The sequence below is a fragment of the Saccostrea cucullata genome, unplaced genomic scaffold, assembly GCF_032062105.1.
Source record: "Saccostrea cucullata isolate Sc308-1 unplaced genomic scaffold, CSIRO_AGI_Scuc_v1 ctg115, whole genome shotgun sequence".
NCBI lineage: Eukaryota > Metazoa > Mollusca > Bivalvia > Ostreida > Ostreidae > Saccostrea > Saccostrea cuccullata.
In genome coordinates this window covers 1-25,247 of record NW_026932690.1, presented here as the reverse complement: position 1 = coordinate 25,247, position 25,247 = coordinate 1, and the positions used below count along the sequence as shown (strand labels likewise).

Genomic DNA, 25,247 nt, shown 5'->3' with positions numbered 1-25,247 from the left:
TTATAGGTGTCTACAAGTGAATACAGAAGGACTTTGTCATATAAATTACAGCTTTATTTAAAGGAAAATAATTGATATACACCGTAAATGCACTACCTAAATGATATAACTGTAAACTAACATATAAATCTATAAAACTAATCACAATGCACTAATCACAACTTAGATCAATTTGTTTTATGAAATAATTTTACAAATAATGCCCTGACTATTGGTCATTGAATGTCATTGTCTAAAAACATAAAATTAATATACATCATATAATTCAAAACAATCACAATAATTTATCAATGAAATTATCAGCATAACCAATGTACTAAACGGATCAACCTTAAAAAAAATCATTGAGTAACACTACAAATCTTTGGTAAACTAACTATAAATCCACATTTATCATGTTCATTTAGCAAAAATATTAAATTAATCAAAGTATCCAGATTAAAAGGCCCTAAAACTATAGCTACATGTACTTGTTCTTTTGTCTTAAATATCACATAGGCCTAACAATAACCCTCTATGTCCCAGAATTCCCTGCTATTATTGTGGAGCTTTAGGCTCCTCCCCCACACCTCCCGCCATCTTGTAGACCAGAACAGCAACCTCATAGGCCAGCTTATCAGCAGCTGTTGAGGAGTCAGCCTCTGCGTAAACACGGACGACATCCTCTGTCCCGGATGGCCTCACAAAGGAACGACCTCGAGTGTACTGGGCTACAAGGTCGTCAATGGCGTTCTGAAGACCGGGGGGAGTGGAAGCTTTTCTCTCGGCATCAGTGGTTTGGATCACAGAGCGGTCCTTGACCTTGACTTTGAGCTGTCTATTAGGAAGATCTGTGTAGGCTTTGTTCCACTGTTCCACATCCCAGTCCTGGCTAGCTAGGATCATCTCAACAAGGAGCATGTCAGATATTGCATCACCTACGGTTTGATTGATCAAGTCTATGACACAAAGCAGTAGATCACAAGCTTCTCTTTGTTTTTCTGTCAGTTTTGTGTCTTTAACTGATTTCTGCAAGAGAGCATATGAAGAGTCACTCACTAAGGCTGTACCATGACCATTGGCTTCAAAGTAGACCCCAATGTCAAATTCTTGTGCTTTGTGATGAAGGTGTTTCACTCCTGTTGGAACACAAGCCACTGGGACCTTTAATGTGTCTGTGATGTAGCTAGTAGAGCTGCCATTAGCATAGGCAGTCTGAACTATCCCAAGATTGATAGAGAGTCCTGTCTCTTGAACAAGATCTTTAAGGTACCCAGCCACTAGTGTTGCAATTTTGTCACCATCTAGGAGATGAAACTTTTTATCTGTAACACCAAGAAAGTAGTAGACTATTCTGTCTGCATCTCCATCAAATGAAGCCCATCTCTGACCAGGAACCAAGCTGACTCCTGCTGGGGGCTTCTGTTGAACTTTAACAAAGTCAGCTCCACAGTCGTGATTCAGTTTACCACTTCCGTCATTCACAAGGTTGATCGTCAGGGGTTCCCCTAATTTAGCCTGCAGGACAGGAACCTTTCCTCCTCCTACTCCATTTGCTGCATCCAGGTACAGACAGGCATTATAAGATTCTAGTGTTTTCATCTTCTTTGTTTTCCTCATGTTTCTCAATTTGATGAAAGCTCCTGTGAGTTTTTCAAAGTAACCATCCTCTGTTGGTTTTCCATACTCTCCACTGGTATTAATACACCGGACAATATAATGCAATTGTGGAGTGGTAAGCAGTCCAAAGTTCTGACACTGGGCACCTGCTGTTTTGATTCCTGCCTCCAGAGCTTCTGCCAAGGCCGGACTGCTGGGTCTTGTGTCTCTGGCAAACGCCACTCTACTATTATTGAGACTTGTTACTCCAAGAGTCTTCACCAACGCCTGGAGGGCGGACCCAAGCTCATTATCAGAAACGTTTGCAATTTCAGTGGCGTATTTTTCCCACTCTGGACCAAGCATCTCCCCCATTGGATCCACCAACTTGACACCATTATCTTCTTCCGGGTTGTGTGAAGCAGTAATCATGACACCTATCGTGGCTGCATTTTTACAGGCAGATCGAATGGCTGCCAACACACCCATCCTGTAAATCACATGCTTCAGGCGATTTCCTTTTGTTCTAAATCCTGCTGTACCATACTGAATGGGTATGTCATCTTGTTTTGCATATTTCTCTTCGCCGGCAACTTGCACGTCAACAAAATCCATTTTGCTCAAAATGAAAGTACAATTGTTAACACGTACGAATAGCAGATATCTTTCAGCAATGATGAAATTTTCGGTTACTGTTAAATATTTAGTAAGACAGCATTTCATTTTTATATAAGATATTTGTCTGTAGTAATGCTGATAATAATTTATAAAATTATATTCTCTTTTCTCTAACTCTTCTTTTCTTAGAATACGAATGTGTTTATGAAAGAGTTAACCAGAAAAATTCTTTCAAGATGGCCAAGTCCCCTTTCGTGAATTCAATGTTGCAAAGTCTTTCGCAGGGCCATGAAAAAGCATTTCAACAAGCACTATACACGACAGCAGCCAATATTTTTGTTTTACTTGCTGGAGGATCAGCTATCGCTGTGTATTTCATTCTAGAAGCTTTCCTCCGACCTCTGTTATGGTCCGTGTTGTGTGGAACATTTCTGTACCCCTTCAAACGTGAATTGACAGCAATATTAAGACGATGGTTACGTGGTTTACAAGAGTCAGGGACACCTTTTGTTATAGGAATAGCATATTTACCAATACAAGTTCTCGACTATACTTATGTTATGATATTTGATCGTACAATTGTTAGACACTGGAAATTACTGTGTGGAGGAGTTATAAGCTTGTTTTTAATTTACATTTTGTGGTATTTTGGTCCAGTAAGAAGTATACTGGAAATGTGTTATGCAGTATTTATTTTCGTCTCTGAAGTTCTGGATTATTTTACATCATTTTGGGTAACTTTTCACTTTACATATGCTTAAATATGTATTGCATAATCCATATGTTTAGATGATGTGGCATATCCCAAACAGAGAAATGAAGAGGGTTAAGGGTTCTACGTAATTAGTTTTTAAAATGTGATGGGGACTAAGAGAAGATATACACTGAAAAGACATAGATCATCTGTTTGGCTCACTTTTTACACGTTTTACATGTTTTATGTGAAGATTTTTTTTAATCGCAAAATATCAATGTTATGATTTCAACAAACATTTGTACTTATTACACTGTAGAATACATTAAGATTAAAGATTCATAATCCTGATTACTTTTTGTTTTTCAAAAAAGTAAAGCCTTTAACTCTTACTTTCTCTTCATTATTACATGTATAAATGCAAAGTTTTAGTGCAAACGTCATGTCGGAAACAACCAATGTCCACTCAATTGCTGTACATGTTATCTCTTTCAGGTATGGACTGTTGTAGTAGCCTATCTAGTTGTTGTCATCTTTCTGTGGAATGCTGAGTCTAAGAAGTATTTACGTCTCTTGTCCCTGCCTATCTGGGGTGTCCTCATTCTTCACATAGCCACTGTAGCTGGGTCTCTCCGCGTCCCACTGTTTCTCTTAATAATCGGATTGATTGCCACTGGATTTGCAAGTGAAGTAAAAGAAATAAAGAGAAGAGTGGAAGAACAAGGTTGTCCTCAAGTTGACATGAAAGTACATTGTACAATCATATTTTTTTCAACATGTTCAAATACTTTCATTAAAATTTTATTTAATTTTACAAATAAAAATGAACCCAAAATTCTTTATGAACTCAAAATGTTTATAGGGTAAAGATATTTTGCTTGCCTAAAGAAAATTTTATGCCCTTGAACATTATGTAATAATTATTGAAAAAGTTTCAAGATGTATATATTGCTTTTTAACATTTTCAAAATCCTATAGATACCTATAATTCAGTTATTAATTCATGATATAGTGTATTTTTTTTTTAAACATATAATTTTTTTCTACCAGGACATAGTATATCTGATGTGCTGGCTATTTGGACTGTGTTTACGGGGGACTTGGAGAGGGCTCTAAGACAGGGACAGGAATCTGATACTGACCTTATGGACTCGTCCTCGGAGGTCTCTACCACCGAGAGCTTCAGTGAGGAGACAGGTAGATTTCTTATTCAGTGAGGAGACAGGTAGATTTCTTACTCTTCCACTGCACAGATACTTTATTACATGTTGTCCAGTTTTGGTGGCTTTTTCATTTTTAGCTCACCTCAACGAAGTTGGGGGAGCTTATGTAATACCCTCGGCGTCGGCGTCCCGAGTTAAGGTTAAGTTTTTTGGAGCAGTTTTCTTTTTAGTTACTCCTATGTCCTATATTGATAAGACATGCATAGAAGATGTTTCTAGTGGGTTTCATTGTACCAGTCTAAGTTTCAGATGCTGCAATTTCAGCAAAGGAATGACCAGGTTGGAGCAGGTTAACATTTTTGGTGCAGTTTTTGGTGTAGGTCTCATTTCCGAGTAACTATAAGTCGTATGTTGACCAAACTTGCAGGGATGATACATCTAAGGATGCACATTACCCGACTTGCTTCGGATGCTGAATCTGACCTACATTTTCCGGTTGAGTGAACAGGTTAAAGTTTTTGGTGCAGTTTTCATTTCAAAGATACTTTGAGCCCTATAATGACCAAACTTGCATGAATGGTACATCTTAGGATGCATATTACCCGACTTGCTTTGGATGCTGAATCTGACCTTCATTTTCCGGATGAGTGAACTGGTTAAAGTTTTTGGTGCAGTTTTCATTTTAAAGATACTGTGAGCCCTATAATGACCAAACTTACATGGATGGTACATCTTAGGATGCATACTACCCGACCTGATTCGGATGCTGAATCTGACCTACATTTTCCGGTTGAGTGAACAGGTTAAAGTTTTTGGTGCAGTTTTCATTTCCAAGGTACTATGAACCCTATAATGACCAAACTTGCATGAATGGTACATCTTAGGATGCATATTACCCGACTTGCTTCGGATGCTGAATCTGACCTACATTTTCCGGTTGAGTGAACAGGTTAAAGTTTTTGGTGCAGTTTTCATTTTAAAGATACTATGAGCCCTATAATGACCAAACTTGCATGAATGGTACATCTTAGGATGCATATTACCCGACTTGCTTCGGATGCTGAATCTGACCTACATTTTCCGGTTGAGTGAACAGGTTAAAGTTTTTGGTGCAGTTTTCATTTCAAAGATACTATGAGCGCTATAATGACCAAACTTACATGGATGGTACATCTTAGGATGCATACTACCCGACCTGATTCGGATGCTGAATCTGACCTACATTTTCCGGTTGAGTGAACAGGTTAAAGTTTTTGGTGCAGTTTTCATTTTAAAGATACTATGAGCCCTATAATGACCAAACTTGCATGAATGGTACATCTTAGGATGCATATTACCCGACTTGCTTCGGATGCTGAATCTGACCTACATTTTCCGGTTGAGTGAACAGGTTAAAGTTTTTGGTGCAGTTTTCATTTCAAAGATACTATGAGCCCTATAATGTCTAAACTTGCATGGATGGTATATCGATGCATACTACCGACTTGTTTCAGATGCTGAATCTGACCTACATTTTCCGGTTGAGTGAACAGGTTAAAGTTTTGGGTGCAGGATTCATTTCCAAGTAACTTTGAGCTCTACAGTAACCAAACTTGCATGGATTATAATTCTAAAGGTGCATTCTGCCAGGCTGGCTTCAGATGCTGAATCTGACCTACATTTTCTGGTTTAGTGAAAAGGTTATTTTTTTTATACAGGTTTCATTTCCAAATAACTTTGATCGATATTTTAAGCAGACTTGCATGGATGATACATCTTAGGATGCACACTAATGTTCAGTTGCTGAATTTGACATACATTTTCAAGATAATGGACATGGTTAAAGTTATGGGTGCAGGTCTATTACAAGAAACTATAAGGCTTATATTAACCAAACTTGCACAAATGATGCATCAACGGATGAAAACTCTCAAAGTTGCATCAGAAGCTGGATTTTAATTAGGTTTTCATGTTGAAGAACTAGTTTGAAGTTTTTATATAGGCCTATTCCAAAGTATCAAAACAAAATTTCATAAATTTTGCATTTTTGGATGTACACTTTTTGTTGGTTAATTGTGTGACTTTGCCTAACTTAAAGACAACATTCGTTGAGGTGAGCTCTGTAATCTTTGATTACCTATGTTTTCAAATAAAAGAACTGCAAAATGTTCAAATTCTGTATTTTTGCACTTTAAAAAAATATACAAAAAATGCAGGTACAGATGTTAAGATTAGAGATTCAAATCACAAATTAAAATTTTAAGATACAGAAATTTCCCAATAAACAACTGGTATATTGTACATTGTTTAATGTTGAAATTGTTAACCTTTCCATACAGACAAAAGTCAGAAATCTACTGGTGTTGTAAAGCCAACCAACCTGCCACTCCCTAAACCAGAATCCACCACCCCAAAAGTTAGATCCACCAAGAAGAAGACTGTGCGAGTTGTGGAGGATAAAGGCCCTGGTAGTACTAAATACTTTGTGTACTTATTCTGGGCCCTCGTCCTGACTCGGGTGTGGATGAACATCTGGTTACTTCAGCTACTGGTCCCTCTGTTAGGCCTCATGTGGATCTTTAAAGCTTTTGGTATGTACATGTGATTTATAAAGAAAGATTTCATTTAATATATTCAACAATGAGTAACATATTTTATTATTTCCTATCCTGTCCTGTTTTATTTAGTTGCGTATGAAAATATATCCCTCTATTAAGACCGAGGTATAAATAAATGTACATGTACTTGTATTATAAAGGAATTCTTTTTATATTTTTGTTTTATCATTTGACAGTGCATCAGCTGAAACCTGGAGGATTTTTTGGAGATAATGTGGAAGCATGTAAGTTGGCTATCATGGAATGGTACAGGGTGAGAAAAGACGTGCTAGCTCCTAGATGGGTGATTGGTCTCCTCAAACTCTTTAGTCGTGGAGATGCTAAGGTAACTTCATTAACTTTTTTCATAATTACTTATTTTAAAAATCTTAAAATCTAGTGTGTGTTTCATCTTGATTCCAAAACATTGATGAGAACTGAACCCAATGTTTTATTTGTAATTTGGGCTTTTTTCCCTTGTTTTTTAAGATGATGTCAATCTTGGATGGATCCATGGACAAGTTCACCAGTATTCTATTTATATTCATCCTTATCATTGGATCCACCCTCTTCACCATCTTCTTTGCCGTGCAGGTTACTAATTATATCACCATTAATCAACATTTAATTACATGTTCTATTATAAAGATAGGAATTTCTAAATTTGTCTATTTATTTTTTTTTTTATTTTGATTTATTGAATTACAGGTTCACCAAGAAAGCATGCATCTTTTCAAAATCTCCAGCAATGTACTCAACAGTACCAGAGAATATGGAGAGTAAGTTATTTAAAAAAGTGAATGGCATGAAAATAGAATTTGTCACTTAAGGTGAGTCAAAGTGTGGTTTTAAGACACTTCTTTTAAGAGTCTGTTGTCACCACTTTTTTTTGAAAAAAAAAAGGCCACACAAAATTAATTTTTAGATTCTTCTTTCTTCCTCAAAAAGAGCAGGTCTTTATCATGTATTATTTCCATGTAAATACGAACATTACTAAGCCATGGGTGTTTGTAAAGTCCTTTATGTAATGATTTGATGACTGAGTTCCTGAAATGTTACAGATGGTTACCCAAGGGAGAGGACATGCAGGTAGCCATGGATTCCATGGTGGGCAATGCTTACTTATATGGCAGGAAATGGATTGCAACAAAGGCAAGGACATTTACAATTTTTTCACAACTTAGTATTAAAAGTTCCCCTTTAAAAATATACTGCTTTGAGACAAAACTAGGTTGATGCAAATGATATTTTCCTCCAGACAAAAATTCAATCTTTTTTATAAAAGTGTTATTTTGTGATAGAATTTAAACAAGTTGTTACTTGGTACTTTTATATCTGCAAGTTTGAAAAAGAGTCTATGTTACAACAGATTCCTCACATTTACATGTAAAGTTTTATCCGGATTTTGGAGCACTTGATTAGATGGAAATTAAAATGAATCAAAATATGTTTCTTTTCATTTTGACCCAGAGTTCTGACTTACATGTATGTGTTTTAGGTTCATGATTTGGTTGGGGGACAAGAGGGAGCCAACACGACACAGGTAGAAACCAAGGTACTGGAGGTCTGGGATAATCTGTATCACAGCTGGCTGGCTAGGGTAAGCTCAGAACAAATACTAGCAAATTAAATGACAATATTTTAACAATTGAACATTAGTTCTGAGATACGCTCATGTTAATATTATTTTCTAGCAATGTTTTCTTTGGTGTTATGCAGATTTCTGATACGAGCCTGTGGCTCAATCGAGCGGTAAGCCCTTCTCACTTTGTCATTCTGTGGTGCTCAGTTTACTGGAATAGTGTGCCCATCTTTTGTCCACATTTATAGCTTTCAGTTTTATCTTCTGACAATAATATCAATGTAGTAGTAAATTTATTATTTACCTTAAAATGAAATTCTGCTTCTTTAGTTTATTGAAACTCAGATATTATGGATTCTCTCTGCTTCATCATATACATGTACACATATATATGCAGATTTTCTAAATTATATACTGTAAATACATGTATATGAGAGTTTGGTAGGTATACAAAAAAAGATATTTAATGTTCAAAATACTTTTTCATGTGTAAAGTTCGGGGTTTTTTTTTTTAAGTAAGCTAGTCATTCTTTTATTCCATGGTAAATGGGAGTACTATTTACTCTGCTTAAATGAAATAGGACGGAATTAGCAAGGTGAAAAAAAAATGCATGACAATTTATGTACGAACTTAAGAAAGGCCTAGGTATATGGGGTAGACTGCATGATAAGGATAAATATTGATGGATAGGAAAGGGGACTTAATCAGGACTTACTCTTTCTAATGGCTCCATAATATAAAATTAATTGGGCAAGGTGATAATAAAAATTCACATTCATGGATTTATGTTTAAGTCTCTGCATGTTTGTTGTTAAGCTTTTCATGGAAATCTAGAAAGATTTTAGTCCAAAAATATCCTAGATACCTTTCCACTAGATAATATATCATTTACGGTGTAAAGAAAGATATAAAATCTAGGAAGTTCAGATTTCATTGTACTAATACACACCAGAAGCTAACAATGCAGTAAATAGTTACACAGTATAACGTACCTTGTTTGTAATAACAGTGATTACATATTAGAGGTTTTAACGAAAAGTTGGTTTGAAGTTGATTACCTTTTTAACTTCTCTACATCATATCTGTTAATTAGAAAGTGAATACAAGTAGTTAGAGAAGCAGATTAGCAATTAATTTATTAATCCAAGATTTCTCTGACTCTAACCCCTGCTTTTATATTATGACTGGTTTGTGCTGCACAAGATATGACTGGTGCAGGCTGCACAAGTCATAAAATAAATGCGGGGGTTAGAGTCAGAGCAATCTCGGATTATAAACATGTATATGTGTATTAAAATGATTATTCTTTGCTGAAACTTTATTCATCATTTAATTTCTTTCTGTAGTTTGTAACACTTATATCAAGTTTATTATGTAATTTGTTAATCTAATGGTTGAATCTGCCCAAGGTTTTTATCCAGATAAATTAACTTTTATTATTAATATTCTCTACAATGGCATAGTCTCTCAAATTTATATGCAGAATCTCTGAATAAAAAAGTAAGTAGATTTGAATGGCCAAGGGTTGCAGAGTGATTAGCTTTCTTTGACTTTTAATAAACAAAGCACATAAACACAAAGTCAGATTGTGATATATTTGATTTGAATTATTGTATAGAATAGAGAGTGTTAACTGTAATGTTTGTAGCTTTCATTAACAGGATTAAATATTTATTTTCATGTACAAAAAAAAAAAAAATCAGGGCACACAAGGCCTCTCACTGTGGGGGATTGTCCTTGTCTTTAATGCTTCCTTTCTTCTGATTATACTATTGTCAGTGTATTTTGTAATATTCTTTTTTTTTGGTACAACACCTTGTATATACAGATGTAGCATTTTTACAGTATTCAAACGAACCACTCACAAAAAAAAACTCAATTAGCAATGTATTTGATGATTTGGGGTTTTCAAAACCAGTTGAATCAAAAATGTTGCAAATTCAGAAATTTGAATGCTTACTATAAATAATGAACTGAGAAAAAGAAATTAAAACAGCAGAAATTCTCAGTTTTGTATAATTTTATCTTTGGTTTGTAAGTTAAACCGATTTGATTCTTTGTATAACAGGGTGCCTCCAATCACAGCGTGGCAAAACAAAGCTTTCAAATCATCCCTAACGACATGCTAGACTGGAGATCTGTTTACGAGTTTGGAATGCAGGGCAAGAGCTTCAACTATTCCCAAGTGATGGAATTTGTTAAAGACAACATTGGGACATTTGTATCTGTAAGAAAGTAAAACAAAATCAGGTTAAAAGTTAAATCTTTGTCATAATTTTCTTTGGATGATGATTAGTCAAGAGAAATTGATATTGGGATAAAAATACAAGCTAAATAATGTGTGTCAAAATATCTGAATAAACATGAAAGAAAATTCATTGTAGGAAACTTAGTGATCAAGTTTTCAAATTTGGAGGATGCAGTTTCTTTTTTATAATTATATATTACTCTGTATATTGCAGGTTTTGGAGAATGTTTGGATGGTACTCAAGGGTAACATGAGCCTGATGCTCAGTATTGCCACGGCAGCCTTGTCTATCATCTTAGGTGGAGGAACAGCCATACTGAACTTTATCATCTCAGCCGTAAGTACAACCACAGTCTAGTCAGGAATAGATAAGGGGAGTGGGTACATGCATAACCAAAATGACACAAGTAGTTATTTGTGCTCTTTTATTGAGAAGATATTTACAGACCATTTTTCTGACTACACTCAGACCCAGAGTTCTTGAAATCTTTCGGTCCTGTCGGCAAGACCAATAAAAACAACCAAGGACCGATCACTTTACGTTCTGTGTCAGTCCAAATGACCGGTACATGTTGAGAAAGCAACTTGCGAAAATCCGACTAAATTTCGTACGAATTCCCTATAACCGACCGATCATAATCTTTTAGACACTTTTTAGTATATCGTAATGGCTTCTTCGATGAACGCAAGTACCAAACTATGATTGATTAATTGTTTTAACAAGTTTTTGACGTCGATAAGGTATTAGCCAGGTGAGAAAAATCGAACTAGATTAAAAACTTATGAAGAAAATTGACCTCCCACGAGAATTCAACGAAATTTGTTATACGATGATCAAATCCGCATGAAGTATGCAGTGTGTATATGACGGAGGGTGCGAAATGTAATGATAATAAAATTCAAATACAGTTTTAATCTTCTTAAAATTATGTTTAATTATTTTGTTGGACTGATAAAAATCTGTCTGGACCGACAAACTTCCTGTGACAGTCAGTCCAAATGACTGACAGTGGAAAAAAGATTTAAAGAACTCTGCTCAGACCAGATTATCTCTTTTTATTAGAGTCATAGTCAGATTATCTCCCTTTGTTACAGGCTATTTTCCTGACTGTAGATCAGATGATCTCCCTTGTTTAGATAAATTATCTCCCTTTATTACAGGCCATTTTCCTGACCACTCTCTTCTATCTGCTTGCATCCAGTGGGAAGCAGTTTAAACCAATGGAGTGGATTTCTGGTCTCAACCCTCACCCCTCAGGCAGCAAATTCAGCCTGGCTGTGCAGGAGGCAATAGGGTAAGGAAGCAAAAATATTTATTTGACTTTTAGAAAGGAAACTGTATCTTATTTTGAATGGGTAATACATCTAAAGTTAGTAAGTAAAGATTTATCATCAATGTCAATTTGCCCAACATATTTATTTTGAGTTTTTGATTTGATATAATTATTGAGTTGATATAAACCTTTTCAACAGTGGTGTATTCATGGCATCCCTTAAGATGGCTGCCTTCTATGGACTCTACACCTGGTTAACACACACACTATTTGGTATCAACATGGTGTTTATACCATCCAGTAAGTTGTATATTAAATATTATCAATATACAAATGACTCTTGATGGCTCAAAATTTGCTCTATCCAAGACAGAAAAGTTCTTGATATTTAGAAATTAGTTACTAATTAAGTTCTATTTATTTCAAAGATTTCTGTTTGTTTTCTCTAGCCCTGGCTCCTGTGTTAACAGCTGTCCCGTTTCTGGGTCTGTACTAGGCCACCCTCCCTGCTGTAATTTTCATTTCTGTTTGTTCTCTCCAGCCCTGGCTGCTGTGTTAGCTGCTGTCCCGTTTCTTGGTCCCTATTGGGCCACCCTCCCTGCTGTGTTAGAACTCTGGTTAATACAGGGACAGGGAATCAAAGGACTGGCTCTCTTTATCTGCCACATCCTGCCATCTTACTTTGTAGACACCAGTATCCTGGGAGAAATTAAAGGGTACATTATCAAACTTATTGACTTAAGATTTTATTCTATATAATATTGTAAACTATTATGAACTATTCTTGAACTTTATTTCAAAATCATGAGATTTTTATACGCCCGTCTTAAGACGGGACGTATTATGTTAAAGGCTTCGTGTCCGTCCGTCTGTCCGTCTGTCTGTCTGTTAGCTTTTTCGTTTCCGGCTCATAACTTTAATACTATTAGGCCTAGGATAATCAAACTTTGTCATCTGATGCATCTTGGGTAGAAGGTGTGTCGCGCACAAAAAGTAGGTCGCTCTGACCTTTAATTAAGAAGATATAGCCATATATGGAAAAAACCTTTCCGGCCCATAACTAGAAAACTATAAGACTTACAATCATCAAACTTGGCCAGTTTATGCATCTTAGGTAGAAGGTGTGTCGCGACCTATTTCAAGGTCACTGTAACCTTTGATTTAAATGAAATAAAAAAAAAAAATGTGTCTTTTTATTATTCATTTATACATCCCAAATAATGTAAGAGTATTGCACTGTCCTTATTAAAAAAGTGTTAAATCAAGAAAATACTTATTTTTTTAAAGCATATACTTGACAGCAATCTATAACAAATATAATGCATGTTAGAGAAATCCTACCTCTCCCATGAGTGTAATTATCAAGCACTGGTCAAGACTCAAGAAGAATTTTGATAACAGAAAATTGCATGTCAAATTAGAGAGAAATTAATGGGTTTTGAGTGTGAGGAGCTCGCTTAATAGCTAGAGCATGGTGTTATCTATATCCCTTGAGTATTGGGCAAATGTGTGAGCCTGTTGGATTAAAAATAGCTCTTGCTGGCTAGCCTAAGTTTTGAAATGAATTGAATGAAAAGTAATTAAAACTAATTTATATTGCATAGTAGACTAATCTTATATTATATAAAATTGTTAATTTATAAAAACTAATTTTATGGGATTGGGGTGGAATCAGCATGTCCATATGAATTTTATATTAAAACCTGTCGGACATTAAATGTCAACCAAAAAAAATCTTTGAGGATTTCATATGTTTTAAAAAAGTTATGGTAGATAGTGCAGACCCATTCATCTATTGGTATTAATGAGTAGACAAGCATCCAGTTAAAGATTAATTAATGATCGAGTTCAGGCTAAGCTGTTTCAATCACTCTGATCAAGCTGTATGATGACCTTTGGGAATTAGACAGAAGAACTGTTGGTCAGTTTATAGCATATGTCAGTTGATGGCCAGCCTTTTCTTTTCAAAATTAATTTGGTATAGATTAATTGAAGACTAATTTGATATTGTTTAATATGATGGGCATTTGACAAGGTCTAACACAACCAGCATAGAAATCCATCAATGATGTAATATTTATTATGATTAATGCCTACATCACAGGGGATGGATAAATATTTTTAGGAATGGAAAAATCATGGAAATTTAGAATCAGGGTTGACGTGATTGCAAGCTAAACTGTTGAAGAAAATTGTAATTTTTGACGGGCGTATCATGCTGTGGCGCGGCACTTTATTACATTTAATTCAAACCACATCAGGAGTGTTTTTATACATTTAATAGCATAATGAATGAGTAATGTTGTCAAAACATGCAATGTTGTTTTTTTTTAAGTTGTTGTCAGAATATCTTACATGGAAACTCATTTTTAAAAAAAATGTGCAATGTGAAAATGAAGTTTATTTTATATATGCATATTTGCTGACATGAGCTTTCTGTTTCAGTGGTCATCCGTATTTGACTGGTCTGGCCATTGCGGGGGGCATATACTGGTTAGGACTAGAGGGTGCCATCATTGGTCCTATTCTCCTGTGTTGTTGTATTGTGGCTTACAACGTATATGGCTCTATGTTAGCACCAGGGGGCGCTGAATTCCCAGGACTCCCAGGTAAGGGAGATAACTCTTATGTAACAGGCATTTCACAGAAGTAATGACAAGATAAACAAGTATTCAAACATATCATCATGTAGCACATTTTGTTGTTGAATCAAAATTCATTTAAACATAGAATGATTTATTTTATTGTGTTCAGATAATCTGTGGTAGATGTTGTTGTATTATGTGTGTTCTGTGTTTGTTGTGTGTTAGGGGATAAAGTCACCGTTAGCCGGTCAAGAACCACAGGACACCTAAACCGGTACCATATCTAACCATATCTATAACAGTATCAGCTAGTCATATCATATTGTTATCTATTTCATGCACATTTATACTAAACCGGTACCATATCTCTATATTACAGCATCAGCTAGTCATATCGTTATCTATTTCATGCAAATTTATACTAAACCGCTAGTCCGCTACCATTGCAATGTAGAAGTATTGGCTAGTATTGATATCAGCTGTCTATCTTGTACAAAGGACAAGTGCACTTAAGCAATGCTAAATGGGCCCTTTTTATGTGCCATTTTACTTTAGGATATATTACCAAATCGTTCTCTTTTGGAAATAGTTAGATACTAGTGGATATTTCTAATTAAAAGGCACGTTAAGCATCACCTAAATCAGCATGGATTTGAAACAATTGAATATTGTTAAATGCCTATGAATACCCTAAATCCGGAAAAGTCGTACCGAACTTTCTTTTAGTTTCGTTTATGTAAATCAAGGCGAAGAGATATTTAAATCAAAACGAACAATCTGATGGTGGATCATAGTCGGGCGCGTTTGTGGAATGTAACTTTTTGTGCTAAATCTGTTTTTGAAAAATTGAATGAAGTTGTGTAGTTGCCTGTAGCCATAATAATCAAACTAAGAAATTGGCACTATTGCATTTGAAAATATATATACAATAAAAGTTTCGTTGAATTTGAAATCTAAAAGGAGTGTTTAGGTGACTTTCAATACCTGTTTCATTGTCTTGCATAAATGTTAAAAATATTTGACACATTTATGAATGACACTAAACTCTCTTTACCCTCCCGTGTTCTTAAAAATAAATGCATGCAAATATTTCTAAGTGGCGCGACTTTGACTAAATAATACAAAACCTGCTGATGTTTTACAGTGAGCACCTTTGAGAAATGTTAACCTGGGTAGAACTCACGTGACTACATAAGTATTTTAAATAATTTATTCCACACGTGAGTTCAACATGGGTCATACAGGTAAATACCTCTCACTTCCTATAGGAAAAACATTGTACTTTTTGTACATATTTGATATTTTAACTACCAGCCTAATCGTGTACAAATTTCCTACTTTCACACAAGTCTTATAAATGTATTATGCGTCTTTTGTCATTCGCACAAGTTTGTACAAAGTTAGGCTCATAGTAAACAAAAGCTTTGAAATGAATGACCGTTCTCGATTTACTATAGAAAATCAAAAATGTTGGCTGACCCCTGCCACATTCTATGGCATTGTTCTTTGTATATTCGTGAATTTCAGTGGGAAAAATTTACTGAATCGTATGGTTTAGATATCAGTTAGTGATATGGGTTGAAAAATTTAGCTTTATTTGATTTTTATTTTTTCACATTTTATCGGGGCCCATAAGTGCACTCGTTCTTAATCCTAAACTGGTACCATACATGTATCTCACTATATCAGTTTAGGCTAGATATATTATGGTGGCAGAGGATAGTTTCATACTTAAGATCTAGTAAATTTTCTTAACAACTGAGATATCTCCTGTTTCATGGGATATTTTATGTAGAAAAATGATTTGAACAATTATGGGACACATTTGTAGTATAGCAGAGTGCTTGCTGAAAAAAAAAATGATGTGCAACATATAGGTGTTACTATGATGCTTATCATACAGAGTTGTAAATGCAAAAATTAAGACGTGGTCAGGTGCAGAGGAAATTGAGCTGAAAAGCAGTAGGCCTTAGAAGAAGGTGTGTATCTCAGAGGTGAATGGCCCCTTCTCAATTTGTGAAGTTTCATTAGGGCATGCATTGATTTACAGACTCCTGCTTGCCCTGGTCTGGGTGTGGGCTATATGGGCGCGACTGAGGCCCAAATCTCGGAAAAACAAGCCAAAATTTTGGGAGTCCCCAAGTGCAATTTTAGTACGTGTGCACTCAGATAGGTAGATTATATAAAATTGTTGACATAATTTATGAGCTATGGGATATGAAGTGTAATTAATTAGCACCAGGAAAACTGTCCCATGTACATGATTTTTTGACTGTATGTATATGTGTACCCCCTCGACTCACGTTTGGCATTTAAAAAACTATCCCCTGCCACCTAATCCTTAACAGGTATCAGATCTCACTATATCAGTGTAGGCTAGTCATATTTATCAGCTGTTTATCTCGCTCACTTTTATATCTATCCTTAATTTACTGATTTCACTTATGTGTTTGCACTGCACTTTAGCACATACTTTTGAGTTCATTTATTATTTGTTCATTAACTACTTTAAAAAATTCTATTAATTAATGGTGGGCCTTATAACAATTTCCTGAATGAAACGAAAATTTTTCCTGAGTAAAACTACAGTGACAATAATATTGCTGAAAGTATATTGAAGCTTTTCCTTTAAAAATTATTAAAATTGGTCTTTTTGTAACTTTTGTTTTGTTCTTTACATTTTTAAACAAGAGGCCCATGGGTCACATCGCTCATCTGAGTAACTTGAGTTCTTCACCAGATTTCCCCTCTTGTTATACCTATTGTGGCCCCCTACCCCCCTCCCCTGTCATGATTTTAACAATTTAGAATCTACACTACCCCCAGGATGCTTCCATCAAAGTTTTAGCTTCAATGGCCCAGTGGTTCTTGAGAAGAAGTGTTTTAAAGATTTTTTATACGCCCGTCTTAAGACGGGACGTATTATGTTATAGGCTTCGTGTCCGTCCGTCTGTCCGTCTGTCCGTCTCTCTGTCTGTTAGCTTTTCGTTTCCGGTTCATAACTTTTATACTATTAGGCCTAGGATTATCAAACTTTGTCATCTGATGCATCTTGGGTAGAAGGTGTGTCGCGCACAAAAAGTAGGTCGCTCTGACCTTTAATTAAGAAGATATAGCCAAATATGGAAAAATCCTTTCCGGCCCATAACTAGAAAACTATAAGACTTACAATCATCAAACTTGGCCAGTTTATGCATCTTAGGTAGAAGGTGTGTCGCGACCTATTTCAAGGTCACTGTGACCTTTGATTTAAATGAAATTTTAAAAAAAAAATGTGTCTTTTTACTATTCATTTACACATCCCAAATAATGTAAGAGTATTGCACTGTCCTTATTAAAAAAGTGTTAAATCAAGAAAATACTTTTTTTTTTTAAAGCATATACTTGACAGCAAATATTATGTATGTTAAAGAAATCCTACCTCTCCCATGAGTGTAATTATCAAGCACTGGTCAAGACTCAAGAAGAATTTTGATAACAGAAAATTGCATGTCAAATTAGAGAGAAATTAATGAGTTTTGAGTGTGAGGAGTTCGCTAATAGCTAGAGCATGGTGTTATCTATATCCCTTGAGTATTGGGCAAATGTGTGAGCCTGTTGGATTAAAAATAGCTCTTGCTGGCTAGCCTAAGTTTTAAAATGAATTTAATGAAAAGTAATTAAAACTAATTTAATATTGCATAGTAGACTAATCTTATATTATATAAAATTGTTAATTTATAAAAACTAATTTTATGGGTATGGGATGGAATCAGCATGTCCATATGAATTTCATATTAAAACCTGTCGGACATTAAATGTCAACCAAAAAAAAATCTTTGAGTATTTCATATGTTTTTAAAAATGTTATGGTAGATAGTGCAGACCCATTCATCTATTGGTATTAATGAGTAGACAAGCATCCAGTTAAAGATTAATTAATGAGTTCAGGCTAGCTGTCTTAATCACTCTGATCAAGCTGTATGATGACCTTTGGGAATTAGACAGAGGAACTGTTGGTTAGTTAATAGCATATGTCATTTGATGGCCAGCCTTTTCTTTTCAAAATTAATTTGGTATAGATTAATTTGTTTTAGATAATTTAAACTGTCACCCGCTAATGCTGCGACCAGAGAAAACACCATGTAACTTATGTATAGTGGATTATATTTTATACACAGAGTATCATTGTTTGTATTATTAATCTGCCGTGATGAGAGGGAGATTTTGGCAAAGTCAATGACCGGTAAAATATCCCTCCGTGTGACGAAGCAGACGGCAAACATGGCGGTGGTTATTTATTGAAGAAATGCGTGACCAAACAAACTAAAGAAGAAGTTACTGTAGATAGCAATAAAATATACACAGATTTCTGCCTGATTAAACATTGGACAGCATAATTCTGGTCATTCTACGCGTGACAGTAATGCGTCTTCATTTACCAAAAAAAAAATAAGAGCCCTGGCAAGTGAAAAACCGAGGCAATATAAGATGCTGTAGAATGACAAAGACAGTGTATCAGAAAGTGACAATCTTGCCAGGTACATATATCGTATTGTCAATGAACATCACAATATTCTGGACAGTGACGCCAGCACATTTTCCATTAATAATTTTTGCTTGCTTCATGTATACGTAAGAAATCACAACACAACCGTATCAGTGACATACATGTACTTTTTAATTTTTACATCAATTACTTTTTAAGGCTATACATTACAACTACCGGTATCCTTACAATTCTTATTCGTGACATTCCTGTTAAAACTGGGTTTCTTTGCTAAGATAGATCAAGACTTATCTTAGTGTACACTTGTAACTGTGAGGAGCCTTTTTACCTAGCAAGGCATTTGTTCCTAAATAGGCCTCTTTACTTTGTGTACTTATGTCCAAACCACACTGAATCTATGCCCATTTCTGTTTTGAACTTATAATATGATGAATCAAAATATTGCTATTTGAATCAATTTTACTCATATACTTGTAAAAGACTGCTATGACTTATGCGATCCAACATCATTTTCTTGGTTCCTTGACCATAAACTTGAGTCCAAACCTTTTACTTTATTTTTCATTCACATGTCTAAAAACCTCCATTACTCAAATACAAACACAGGATGAAAATTGTGTCTGATTATCAAAACTATTTCAAAAATTCTATTCATTTGAAAATTTTAACGTAAGTCTGTTCTCTGTTTATGATCTTGGAACCTGACCCCCTATCTTGTGTCTTATTCATCATTTCCCATAGAACCGGTACATGACACCTGGTATCTTCTTTTTCAGTTGTGGTGCTTTGTGCCTCGGCGGATTCCGTCAGAGATATCATGATAAAAGCCAACGAACTCAACTTTGACAATGGAGAATATGTCTTCCTTAACATTGACCTGTTCAGTAGGTAAGTAAAAAATTCATCAACAGAATTAATGTACAGCCAATTTACACCTACAATCACACTCAGAGGGTGAAATATGGTATAGACCTACAGAATTACTGCACTCATTTGAGGACAAAAAGTCAAAATATTACTGTATGTAGAGCTGTATGTAAATGTGTTACATTCAGACCGAAACACTGAACCCATGAAATGTCAAGATACATTACAAGAACATAAGGATTACTATATACCAATATTATATAAGATTATTTTCGTAGTTTTCATTGGCTGAAAGAACGTCACGTGATTATCCCCCTTTGTGATGTCGACGCGAAAGCACGTCCGCGGAAAATGATATCACACGACATGCCGTTCGGTTGCACCAAAGTTACGTAGAACGTGACGTCATAATATAAGAAGCGTGAATTTAACCATTGTGACGTAATGACAGCCGAGTCTGTTCAGGAGTCAGTCAGTGCATTCACTTTGAGTGATTACATAACTATTATGGACTTCAGTGAACGGTCAATATGTGGTTATAAGGACTCATGGCAATTGATATCAATTGACCTCAGACACGATTTTTCCATATATTTCTATGTAAAACTTTGATTCACCATAGTGGCCCTGCCCAACCCCCGGGGATCATGATTTGAACAATTGAGAATCTACACTACCCTAGGATGGTTCCACATAAGTTATAGCTTTTCTGGCCCAGTGGTTCTTGAGAAGAAGATTTTCAAAGATTTTTCCATATATTTCTATGTAAAACTTTGATTCACCATAGTGGCCCCGCCCAACCCACGGGGATCATGATTTGAACATTGAGAATCTACACTACCCCAGGATGGTTCCACATAAGTTTCAGCTTTTCTGGCCCAGTGGTTCTTGAGAAGAAGATTTTCAAAGATTTTTCCATATTTCTATGTAAAATTTGATTTCCACATTGTGGCCCCACCTTACCCCCGGGGGTCATGATTTTAACAATTTAGAATCTACACTACCCCAGGATGCTTCCACATATTAAGTTTCAGCTTTTCTGGCACAGTGGTTCTTGAGAAGAAGATTTTTAAAGATTTTTCCTATATATTTCTATGTAAAACTTTGATTCCCCATTGTTGCCCCGCCCAACCCCCAGGGGTCATGATTTTAACAATTTAGAATCTACACTACCCCAGGATGCTTCCACATAAGTTTCAGCTTTTCTGGCCTAGTGGTTCTTGAGAAGAAGATTTTTTAATGACCCCACCCTATTTTTGTCTTTTCTTGATTATCTCCCCTTGTGAGGGGACTTGGCCCTTTATTTTAACAAGTAAAATTCCCCATCACCCAAGGATGCTTTGTACCAAGTTTGGTCAAAATTGGCCAAGTGGTTCTTGAGAAGAACGGACGGACGGACGACGGACAAAATGTGATCAGAAAAGCTCACTTGAGCCTTCGGCTCAGGTGAGCTAAACAAGAGGCCCACGGGCCTTATAGGTCACCTGAGTATCGTGTAACAACTTTCCAGCGATTGTATTTGGTTCGTGTTTTAATCCAAAAGCCATGAAATTCACAAATTTTGAAGGAGGCACCATTGCTTATCAAAGGGCAGATTTCAAAGCATTAATTTATTTTTAGTCAAAGTACCCCCCTGGTACCCCTGACCCAGCGGTCCTGAAATTATCTATTTTGAAAGAGGTCCCTTTCTTCATTATAAGGCCAGTATTTTTTTATGTTTAAGTTTAGTTATGAACATGAGAATAAAAAAGTCACGGAGAAGGAAATTAAAAAAGAAATTTTTGATAAATCAATTATTAACATTTGTACATTCTTTAAATTATGCTATTCTAATAGGATCCTTAATAACTGGACACATAATGCTAACAAATAGGAAAGTAGAACATTTAATTGCTGATTTCAATATCTGCCAGTTTGGGCAAAATATATTTTAAAAAATCAATTCTTTAAAAGTCTTTCAATATATCTTCATTTTTTTAAATATGTGTTAGGTGAATGTGTAGACATTGTTCTAAAATTTACTTGATGCCTAAAATTATAATTCCTATCATAAAACAGACAGGGAGTATTGGGGAGTAGGGTGAACATTTTTCCAATTAAGTGTAAAATAATTTTTCTGGCTGATACAAATGATACTACATGCCTGTATGTATTTGTATATTCTTGCCTTTTAATAGTTGAATTTTTTTTCATTTCTTCAGGTTATTGTTTATTTCTTCCTCAAATGGACTTAACTTCTCCCATAGTTTTATTCATTGCATCTGATGCATAAGCAACCATTTTCTGAAGAATGCTTAGACTGTAAGCTATAACAGAGACCTAAACAATGTCGCTGGCAATATGCAATAGCTACCACAGGCAGTTTAAAACCTGGGGGAGGAAAATAATTTACAGACAGATACTTTTGAAACAGATGTATACATAATTATCTCACCAGCAATCCAGCATGTCATTGTGCAACAAAGTCGTCAGTATTTTATTTGTCCTTTGAACGGGTGAAACGTTTTGAATGGCACTCGTATTAATGAATTTTACACTAAACCAAGCTATCTTCTTAGATCTAGCTCTATTTACCCGCCGTTTCATCTTAAAACCGGAAGTCCGAGTTCGTAAATTTGAAATCTTGATCCCGACTCAAATTTGACATTGGAAAGAAAAAAATTGTTTTATTTTTTTCTGAAAATTCAAAACCTTGATCGGAGGGTTTTTAAAACTGAAAATAAAATAAATCCTTGCCTTAAAATATGTAATTAGATCATTAGTATATTAACCAGGAGCAAAGGATAAGATGTTCAAAGAATTCATGCATTTCACTATATAATCATTAGAGCCCCACCCTAAAACAAGAACCCCTGACCATGGGGCCATAAAATTCACAATTTTGGTAGAGGCACTCTTGCTCATCATAACTATGTACTTAGTTAGTTTATTTAATACCCAGGAGCAGAGAAGAAGATTTTCAAAGAATTCATGTATTTTCACTATATAATCAATAGAGCCCTGCCCTAACACCAGAACCCCTGACCCTGGGGCCATAAAATTCACAATTTTGGTAGAGGCACTCTTGCTCATCATAACTATGTACTTAGTTGGTTTACTTAATACCTAGGAGCAGAGAAGAAGATTTTCAAAGAAATAATGCATTTTCAGTACCTACTTATTTAGCCCCGCCCTAGCACCAGAACCCCGAAGCCATGAATTTCACAATTTTGGTAAAGGACTCATTGCTGATTACAATCATGCAAACAGTTTGACTGCTTGGTGTCCAGGAGTAAAGAAGGAGATTTTTAAAGATTGCATTAATTTTAGTGGTTTTGGCCCCACCCTTCAGGCCCCAGGGGGGCAGGGATCATGAAATTCACAATTTTTGTTCCCCTTCACCCATAGATGCTTTGTGCTAAATTTGGTTGAAATTGGCTCAGTGGTTGCAGAGAAGAAGCTGAAAATGTTCAAATGTTAACACACGACGCACGACACACGACGCACGACGACGGACGAAAACGGATAGCAATAGGTCACCTGAGTTTACTCAGGTGACCTAAAAAGCATATATATTATTATAAAACATGTATCACTATTATTACAGATCTACTCTGATATTTATTATAAACTTAAGATATAATGCTTATTTTGCTCTAGTGAATAAAGGTGTTTTCCCCACAAAAAGAAATGTTTTAAAAAAAAATTAAATATGAAGAGATGAAAAAATCATTTCAGTTCAAAATCTTTTTGAGAGAAATGCACATGTCATTGAATAGATATAAAGATAAATGATACATTTAAAACAATGAAAATTTAAGTTATTTTAAAAATATCAATTTTAAAGTGATATTGATTTTAGGATTCAGTGTAAATTTGCTTAAACAAGGGCTTCAAAAATCAGGAAAAAATCATAATCACCGATACAAATGTATCCAGTATATCAAAGAAATGTTTACTTTTAGTTACTTCATTTTCATGTACATCTGACTAACCATGTTATCTTTTGATGGGACTGTATTTGTAAATGTCTGCTCCTGCATTATAACTATATTCGTTTTACAGATCTGTGAGTGAATACTCCTCCCTGCCAAGTGATGTGGTTTCATGATACTGAGGTATTCAGGACTCAAAGTTATTTCACAGACACCTTTTGTGCCATAATCAAAGTTGTAGAGGATCAAACAGCAGGATGGATCTCATGTCATATAACTGCAACAGAGGACGTTTACATTGGATGTTATGTCCTCAGATCTAGTCGGCCCCACCTATTCAAAGTTTTGCCAAAAAAGTGTTTGCACTTACTGACAGATATTTTAATTTAAAAGTATCCAAACAAATGTTTTTTACATCAACTTGTATCTTTAAAATGGATAATTTTCAAGTCTTTGCATGAAGCAAGTTTTTATTTGATCCTTATATTGATTAAGCCTAATGTTCACAAAAAAATTATTATAAAGTGTGTGTGCTTCAGTATATTTTTAACAGATTAATTTGAAAATCCCAATTCATGCAAATGATATATACATTTTTAAATTTTGGTTTGCCAGTCCTTTTTAGTTAAGCTAAAAAAATGTTCACACTTTTTGACTAGAACTCTATTTATATGAAATGCCCTTGCCCATTATTTGTATTCTCAAGAATTAGATGCCTATTGGGTTATTTAATCAGGTCTTCTCAATTTTACTACATAGTGTGCAATATATTTTTTATTGGAAATCATTAACGTCAATGTGTAGGAAAGAAGAACCTGTTTTTATCGGGCTAACTCTAATGAGTATGACATCATTATGTATCTGTACACATCTTCTACCAATTCTAACCTCATTAAGTACGACTCTAGTCATTTTTTCTATCCGTGTAATATTCCTTATTAATCTGATGAGCACTCTTATATTAAGAGGAGATGACTAAAGATGTTATTACGAGATTTGATAAAGCTGAGTAGACAAGTACTTACTCAGAAGTCGATACACTTGTCCGTACATGGATTGTTTGCTTGGCAGAAAGTCAAACTTTCTCAGAAAATTTTTTTTGTTTTGTTTTTTAAATCTTATTTATGTTATTTATTTTTGTTTATGTTTTAATACATGATGTTATACATTTAATGTGCTTTCTTTTAAATTGTTCAGCTCATTAAACAAAGAAAAGTTTATCATTCTTTCTGTTCTTATTGTTCAAGACCCCAAACACAAAGTGTCAAAAGCTTCTTTAGCTTGAAGAATTCATATTGCACAAAGCTAAGATAATCCATAAACAATGAACTCATAAATATCACAAGACATTGAAAATTCAATATTGTATCCAAATTTATGAAGTAACATTAATTGTTGGATTGCCTGCTCAGCACTGAGCCACTAACTGCATTAACTTAAACTTAAAAAAAATCCATGATTCTTTGTTATCCACCTGAGCAGGTTATGTTATATTTTAGAAATATGACATTATTATATGGAGCACTTTCACTGGATGCATATTTGAATTGGATGCAATATTTCATGCAAACCAATCTGCTTTGATACCTAAAAAAGAAGTATATTATTGCTCTTTTCAAAAGACCTAACGGATTACAATGTTTGTGACGTGCTGACGC

The 25,247-nt window shown here is 35.0% G+C and overlaps 2 protein-coding genes across 4 annotated transcripts; one reads left to right on the top strand and one right to left on the bottom strand.

The window, feature by feature from the left end:
• Positions 1 to 32: 32 nt before the first annotated feature.
• LOC134235784 (phosphoacetylglucosamine mutase-like) lies at positions 33 to 2,193 on the bottom strand. The gene has a single exon (XM_062717927.1). It carries the CDS (start codon positions 2,191 to 2,193, stop codon positions 538 to 540), a length of 1,656 nt encoding a protein of 551 aa, XP_062573911.1. The 3' UTR covers positions 33 to 537.
• Positions 2,035 to 24,807, top strand: LOC134235782 (transmembrane protein 245-like). Of its 3 annotated transcripts, XM_062717924.1 has the most exons (19): positions 2,035 to 2,132; positions 2,386 to 2,930; positions 3,386 to 3,614; positions 3,941 to 4,087; positions 6,372 to 6,623; positions 6,827 to 6,975; positions 7,119 to 7,223; positions 7,338 to 7,408; positions 7,691 to 7,781; positions 8,128 to 8,229; positions 8,349 to 8,381; positions 10,281 to 10,439; positions 10,675 to 10,797; positions 11,622 to 11,755; positions 11,934 to 12,034; positions 12,276 to 12,450; positions 14,180 to 14,343; positions 14,545 to 14,593; positions 23,720 to 24,807. In XM_062717924.1, exons 1-19 carry the CDS (start codon positions 2,129 to 2,131, stop codon positions 23,763 to 23,765), a joined length of 2,679 nt encoding a protein of 892 aa, XP_062573908.1. In that variant the 5' UTR covers positions 2,035 to 2,128; the 3' UTR covers positions 23,766 to 24,807. The 3 variants fall into 3 exon arrangements, with proteins under 3 accessions (XP_062573908.1, XP_062573910.1, XP_062573909.1); XM_062717926.1 differs by lacking the exon at positions 14,545 to 14,593 and having other exon boundaries at positions 2,036 to 2,132; XM_062717925.1 differs by lacking the exon at positions 8,349 to 8,381 and having other exon boundaries at positions 2,037 to 2,132.
• Positions 24,808 to 25,247: the final 440 nt, after the last annotated feature.

Coding starts and splice junctions, on each gene's coding strand:
- LOC134235784 (XM_062717927.1), bottom strand. CDS start 2,193: ATGGATTTTGTTGACGTGCAAGTTGCCGGCGAAGAGAAATATGCAAAA.
- LOC134235782 (XM_062717924.1), top strand. Junction 7,782..8,127: donor GGAAATGGATTGCAACAAAG/GCAAGGACATTT, acceptor TATGTGTTTTAG/GTTCATGATTTGGTTGGGGG. Junction 14,594..23,719: donor ACCACAGGACACCTAAACCG/GTACCATATCTA, acceptor TTCGTTTTACAG/ATCTGTGAGTGAATACTCCT.